The 6,920-nt window shown below is 44.3% G+C and overlaps 1 protein-coding gene across 4 annotated transcripts in view; it reads left to right on the top strand.

Moving 5' to 3' along the window:
- Positions 1 to 255: 255 nt before the first annotated feature.
- Positions 256 to 6,920, top strand: part of LOC119311615 — a 12,720-nt gene continuing 6,055 nt past the window's right edge. For 3 of the 4 annotated variants that reach the window (XM_037587271.1, XM_037587273.1, XM_037587274.1), the window contains exons 1-7: positions 256 to 611; positions 1,419 to 2,057; positions 2,487 to 2,707; positions 3,308 to 3,607; positions 3,731 to 3,904; positions 5,082 to 6,147; positions 6,219 to 6,307. In XM_037587271.1, the coding sequence (XP_037443168.1) occupies positions 1,454 to 2,057; positions 2,487 to 2,707; positions 3,308 to 3,607; positions 3,731 to 3,904; positions 5,082 to 6,147; positions 6,219 to 6,307 (2,454 nt within the window). In that variant the 5' untranslated portion in view covers positions 256 to 611; positions 1,419 to 1,453. The remainder of the gene's footprint in view (positions 612 to 1,418; positions 2,058 to 2,486; positions 2,708 to 3,307; positions 3,608 to 3,730; positions 3,905 to 5,081; positions 6,148 to 6,218; positions 6,308 to 6,920) is intronic. The other variant, XM_037587272.1, reaches the window with a different exon arrangement.

The following is a 6,920-nucleotide window of genomic DNA, read 5'->3' on the forward strand; positions in this document are numbered from 1 at the left end:
GTGGGTGCTCCTGCTCCCTCATTATTTGGCTGCGTGGTCACCCGTCTTTGGCCACGCGGCCTGATTAGGCCTAATGCGGACAACCAAGTCCTTGCATATTCTTCGTAGGTCGAGTGGAGTGGGTGCCCGTGCTCGCTCATTATTTAGCTGCGTGGGCGTCTTTGGCCCCAGAGTTAAGATGAAATTACCCATGTTTGCCACTGTGAAAATCCTAATCGGTGCGCAGTCCAGCAGTCCCCGTCCCCGTCCAGCGTCCACGGAATAGTCAACGCAGACGCAGTCCCCATTTCTAGGGTTCTCGTCCGCCGTCCAGCAGCTGCCCCCCGGCGCGCTCCCACGTCGCCGCCGGCGGGCAGCCGCAAGACCGCCGTCGGCCGCCTCCACCCCGTCATCCACCTCCATTCGCTCCGGCCTCCTCTCCTCCGCTCCGCGGCCGCCCCCGTCCACCTCGACCACAGTGACCGGCCGCCGCAGGAGCTCGACCAAGACGACGGGCCGCCGCAGGAGCTCTACCCCCGGCACCGCCTCAGCCGTCTCTCTTCTTTCGCTCGGCCTCCCTGTGCCCGCCGGCTCGACCACGACGGACGACTTCGTAGCAGCTCGACTGTGAGGTAAAAAAAAAAAAACTTTTTTTTATGTGTGCTGTACATGCCCTTGTACAATGGGGGGCACCACAACAACCATTTTAGTGGCCTAGGTGGCCATTTGATGTCCCTGTGCACCCCTGGCTGTTGTCAGACTTGTGCTGTTGCCGTGTAGTCTAGTTGCTGGTCAATGGTCATGTACAGTGCGAGGTCCTGCAATTCATTTGGGTTTGTTACTACAGAATTTGTGCTGAGTTGTTTTCTGTTTCCATTTGTGTGCTCAACGTACTGATGCATTGATCCATGAGACTACTCCTTTGATATGCCGAAATTCCACATTGATCAACATAGTTTGATAATTAGTTGAGTATGTTTTTATTAGTGGTCTCGTTAGCTATTCCATGATCCAAACTTACATGCAAAATTTCATTTTCATTCATATGCATTAACTCGAAAATTCTATTAAATAATTAACTAGGTAATTTGTCGAATAGCTATATTTGTAAACTAAATCAACCTCTAATTATGTTCTTCTCATTAAATAGTATATGCAACCAATCTTTCAGCTTTTACGGGTATTTCGGAAATTTACCCCACAGCCACATTTCAGACAGCTGGTTTGCCAAATGGTTTACAGCTTTCTCACAGCACACAGCATGCACAACTTTTCCACAGCACATCTCCCACAGCTGCTTTCAGAAAATCCACAGCCTAACCAAACACATCTCAAGTCGCACTGCTTACGCATCGCAAAATTAAACAAATTCTCTGTTTGATACCGTGCTCCTGGACCAAATATCTGACTCCCCTCTGCTTCTGATTGCGTTGTTCTAGGTGCCCTGCCTAGTGCGTTGATTCTGCGGAAGTGGATGGCCAATACCCGGTCAGGAGGGGCGAACAATGAGGGAGCAGGGGGCACCAGTGCAAGGAAAGGCAGCGCCGCCACCAATGCAAAAGACCCCATGTCTGCAACGACCTCCACCTCGTCTGCCAGTGGAAGGGAGTCTAGAAGCTTGTCCACACGTGAAACAAGCGATGAGCAGAAGCCAAACCTCAGGAGGTCGAACCGAGAAACAAAAGGAAAGAATCCCATTGTGACCACCAGTTCTGCCTCTACACCTGTTTCGCAGAAATCTATTAGGGGCAGGAGCAACCCCAGCACACCTGGTACCCCGAAATCGTCAGCAAGGAAGCTAAAAGGGTCGACGAGGAAGGCTAGTACCCCAAGAACGTCCGACAGAGTAAAGAAAAGTACCGTTTCAGCTTCTACTGCTTCAAATGATTCAAATGGAGTTTCTAGTCCAGTGGCTACTCCCGACAAAACTGTAAAAAGAGAAATTGATGAACATAACTCAACAAAGAATGATGCTTCCGAGAGTGGTACTATGCCATTGAAGAAGCAGAAAAGGCTAACCACACAGAGCTATACAAATCTCTTCAAGACATCTTCTGAAGAACATGAAAAATCCCCTGGTACTTGATTTCCCTGTGACTTTGAGCTCATGTTTTGCTTTTCCAATCAACTAGGATGATAGTCACAGTTTAGTTTGCCTGTTTCATTATCACGCATGGTTGGCCTGTTTGTTGTAAATAGCCATCTCCAAGACTTTGCTTTTTGCTGCATATGATGTAGGTTCATCTTAGATTGCTGAAGACGTAAAGCTTAACGTGTTCTTGTGACAGGTTTGGTCAGGATGAAGTGTTACTAGCGTGCTGCATGCTCTAAAAACAATGCAAGACATTCCATCAAAGCACTTTTGTTGAAATAATTAACATAACATCTTAATAGGCTTGTATAGCTTGTTATCAACGAAATTTTGGCATATCAATTATTTTCATCCTAATGCCTTCGTCCCTTTTTATTTTTCTTTGGTGATGTATTCTCTGCTGCTACTTTCAAAGCCTATGAGGGAAATGCTTCCAAGGTACACGCAGAAGACAATGGCTCTGTTTTGAGGCATGAAGAAAGTGGCACACATGAAGAGGATAACCAGGCACATTTAAGTCAAGTCGCCAATAAATTTTTGGAAGGCTATACTTCTGGCCTGTGTGAAGTTCCCAAGGTGATATTGGAGACAGATGGGTTGAAAACTGATGCTGAAAAATCTGCTCCCATTTCAGAGGTTTGCTCAACCATCTTCTATTCTTTTGAGTTGTGGTTTTTTGATTCTACTCTTTATGAAATCAAGGCCTTGCTGTAAGTACCAGTTCTCTCTGCCTTCATCCTTTGTACTAGGTCTTAACCCTGGAGTAGCAAAATATAATTAAGTAACACATTCTGGTAATAGATTAATAGTACGTTCTTTCGTTGCTCCTAGATCACAAAATCATCTCTTGGGCGTAAATCATTACAACTCTTGACCTTAAATTATTACAAAGCATTACTGTAAGTATCATTGTTATTTTCCTTCACCCTTTATAGGTCGCAAGTCTCGAGTGGCAAAATAGAAGTAAATAACTGAAAACATATTCAGTAATACATCAAAATATTCTTTATTTGAACCTGAATTATCTCATATAATGTCTTGATGTTCTTACTTAAGTACACCTTATGCAGGACACAGTGTTCACCTCATGGGATACTTTGTATAGTTCCCTTTTAGCAACCTGAATTCCTATTAAGCATATGCTTGATTTTTTTTGTAACATCGTTGTTGCTTCAGAGGCTTGTTATTTGCAATGTAGCTTTTCTTTCTCTTACCATCCTACCATCTGTATCGAAGGACTTGGTTACATTATCAAGTCCTGTACAGGCACATATGACTGCTGATCTGTGCTCAAGCAGTCCTGCAATGGATGCTACAGAGCCAACTGATGACTGTTCAGAGTTAGCACTTCACGTTGCAATGGGCCAGAAAGTGGATTCATCAAAATTTGTGGAGTATTGGGTTCCTGCTCGACTTTCACGAGTGCAACTAGAAGTCTACTGTTATACCTTACTTTCAAACTCACCAGCCCTTCGATCACATTCAAAAACTGACAGTGTTGGTGCTCTTCGCAACATTCTTGTATCCCTCCAGAAGGTTAGCTGTTAAAATTTCTGAGCATGCATGACACCTTTTTTTCGCAGTAGGGAGTTAGATGGAATCTGCCATGGTACTCATTGTGCATAGCTAACTGTCTTTACTGATCTTATCATGCAACAGTGCTGCGACCACCCTTATCTAGTAGATAAAACGTTGCATTTATTACTTACCAAGGGACACCCAGTAACTGATATCCTAGATATTGGAGTGTGTGCAAGTGGTAAGCTACTGCTTCTTGACAAAATGCTCCAAGAAATCTGGAAAAAAGGGCAGAGAGTTCTTATCCTTTCCCAGGTGAGCGTTTTGTGTTACCATGCCTCAGATAATCTCTTATTTCTTTCCTGCAAAAAAAAAAGATAATCTCTTACTTCCATTATTTAATTTTGGCCCAATTTCTGTAGTAATGCCTGTTATGTGTGATTCATTACTAGTACTTGTACCCAAAGAGTTGGCAAGGATTAATATTTTCTACTTCCTCAAAGCATGCATTATTTTATTTTTGGCAACTGAAGCAGCGATGATTTCCTTTACTTATTTGTCAATGTTATGCACAAGTGTTATCAACTTGTCTTAGGAGAAGTTTCAAGCTGTCTTTGCTCTTTGGTACATTTTGTCAAATTTTTAGTAATAACATTTGGGTATCACTTTCCGCAGTCGCAAAATCAAGTTCTGCAGAAAGACTAGTGATGTTTCACTTTAGTATAGTTATGGACATAGAATTCCGCAGCATGGAGTTTCTAGGCATTGATTTAGTTTGATTGTTTAAACACCGAAGAAATTATAGCACGGCGGCACTTCACTGTCTCCAGTGGTAACTCTTGTGTCCTTTGCAGCAACGGGCAGTAGAAAACTAGCATCCATCTTTCCTTCAGATGCCCGTTTAATGTCAGCTGTTGGAACAAGCTTGGCATTCAGTAGGGCAGACCAGCAGAGAAACGGCATCGAAGACATGCTGCACCATCGTACTGCTGTTTTTTCAGGGAATAGATTCTTGGGCATCTTTGTCATGGCCTGTTTGCTTATATCTGGAAACAAAGGAACACACAGATTTTTTTTGCTAAATAGCCCCTATTAGACCATGGCTCATCCTGAAAGAAGTCCATGTTCAATTATGAATGCATGGTTGCTCCTGCAGAAAGCTGACACATCTGCACTTGATTCCATTTAATCTTTTTTTGGTACAATGAACATATGGTTCACTTCAGAAACAACATTTTGCAAGCACATGCTCTAACATCGTGATGTCTGTTAAAAAAAAAGATGTTGGCACATTTTCTCAAAATGTACAAATGTTACTTTTTAAGCACCATCTGTACTTTTTAATGGCTGAAGGGTATATGATATATCCCTTATTAAGCTCATTCTTTGGGTAGTTCCTGATTCGTCATTGTTAGAATTAAATATCATGATCTTTTTGAATGGTTTCCCAAGCTTATCAGTGCAATATAATGTTACTTTCTTCTATGTGCAGTCTTGTGGTGGGGCTGACAATCCAATGGGTGACATTTTGGATGACTTTGTCCATCAAAGATTTGGTTTTGAGTCATATGAACGCGTGGAGTGTGGTCTGAATGTACGAAAGAAACAGGGTGCAATGAGTATGTTCAATGACACAACTAAGGGCCGGTTTATTTTCTTGATTGATAGCCGTGCGTGTGTCCCAAGCATTAAACTATCATCAGTTGACGTCATCATCATATATTGTAGTGATTGGAATCCCACAAATGACTTGAGAGTCCTCCAGAAGATCAGCATAGAGTCACAATCCGAGTGTGTGCCCATTTTTCGTTTATATTCGTCTTGTACAGTGGAAGAGAAGGCTCTTATACTTGCAAAGCATGATCATATTCTTGATAGCACTGCCCAGAATATAACGCCTATCCTGAGCCATTCTCTGCTTAGTTGGGGTGCATCATTTCTCTTCAGTAGACTCGAAGGGCTAAAAAACTATGCATGTTTACGCAAGGATTCTGATGCTGAGAAACTGTTCATGGATAAAGTACTTTTGGACTTAAAGAAGTTATCCACTAAAGATGATCCCAGCACTAAGATGAGCAATGCAGCCATATCACAAGCTCATCTGAGTGGACCTTTTTATTCTAGAGATAGTCTTGTAGTAGGTGAGAGGGAGGGGATCTCTGTACCTGATAGTGATCTGCCAAAGTTCTGGGTAAATTTGCTAGATCAGAAGTCTCCTCGTTGGCAGTATATAACTGAGCAGGCACAAAGAAGCCGTAGAAAGATACAAAACATGGAAGAAGGGAAAATTCCTGCCGATGAGGCTGATGAAGCCAGTACCAAACGCAGAAAAATTGCTGGAATCTTGGATTCATCTGCAAATGTTTTAGCTGGCGAAGACAAGGACTCAATATTGCCTGAAACTGATACGACATCTAGTTCTCATCGAAAAATTGCTGGAATCTTGGATTCATCTGCAAATGTTTTAGCTGGCGAAGACAAGGACTCAATATTGCCTGAAACTAATATGCCATCTAGTTCTCATCAAATATCAGTTGACGACACATGGCAGGAACAAGGTATACTACTGTAACACCAGATCTGTTTTTGGTGCGAATAATGCACTGTTCTAACAGAGTCTGTTTTGTAGGGGTGAAAAATCTTCAGGACACACAAAAAAGTCTTCATATCCAGTTGAAACCAGAGCTCTCAATACTATATGAATTGTTTGAACTACCGGTATGCTGAATGTAACGACTTCATTGTTCCCTTGATGTTTGTGTTGAAATATATTGCCCGCCCTTCTCCACCAGTCCAGATTTTTGGGGGATGGTCCCAGATGGCGCGCTCGTTCTCCGTGTCCATCTCCTGTGCTGCTGCCCGCTCCACCTCGAAGTTGGCCCAGAAGGCATGCTCTCTCTCTCTGCCGCGGCCTCCTCAATGCCTATGTCGGAGGCGGCGGCCTGGTGGGCATCCCAAGCCACCCTAACAGTGAGGGACCGGCGGGAAACCGGCCGTGGCAGCTTTCCCGGCGATCCCACTCCTCTGCAATGAGGGCAGCCTCCTACGCGTCCTCCTCGTCCAGCTGCTGTGCCTCCTCCGTGAGTGAGAGCCAGTCTGGCCTTGGGCGAAGCGGTTTGGTGAGGACGAGGAGGGAAGTGGAGCTGTGGGCGGCAGGGAGGTGAGCTGGGACGAGCAGGCCTTCCTATAGCAGCGAGCGGTGGGAAATGGGGCCGGCGGGCGGCAGGAAAATGGGGCGGAAACGGGCGCAGGCTGTTGGACACGCGACGGCGGCCATTAATTGGCTCGTTTTCTGGTGAGATAAGCGGCTGCGGGACTGTTACGAGCATCT

The sequence above is a fragment of the Triticum dicoccoides genome, chromosome 5B (assembly GCF_002162155.2).
Source record: "Triticum dicoccoides isolate Atlit2015 ecotype Zavitan chromosome 5B, WEW_v2.0, whole genome shotgun sequence".
Classification (NCBI taxonomy): domain Eukaryota; kingdom Viridiplantae; phylum Streptophyta; class Magnoliopsida; order Poales; family Poaceae; genus Triticum; species Triticum dicoccoides.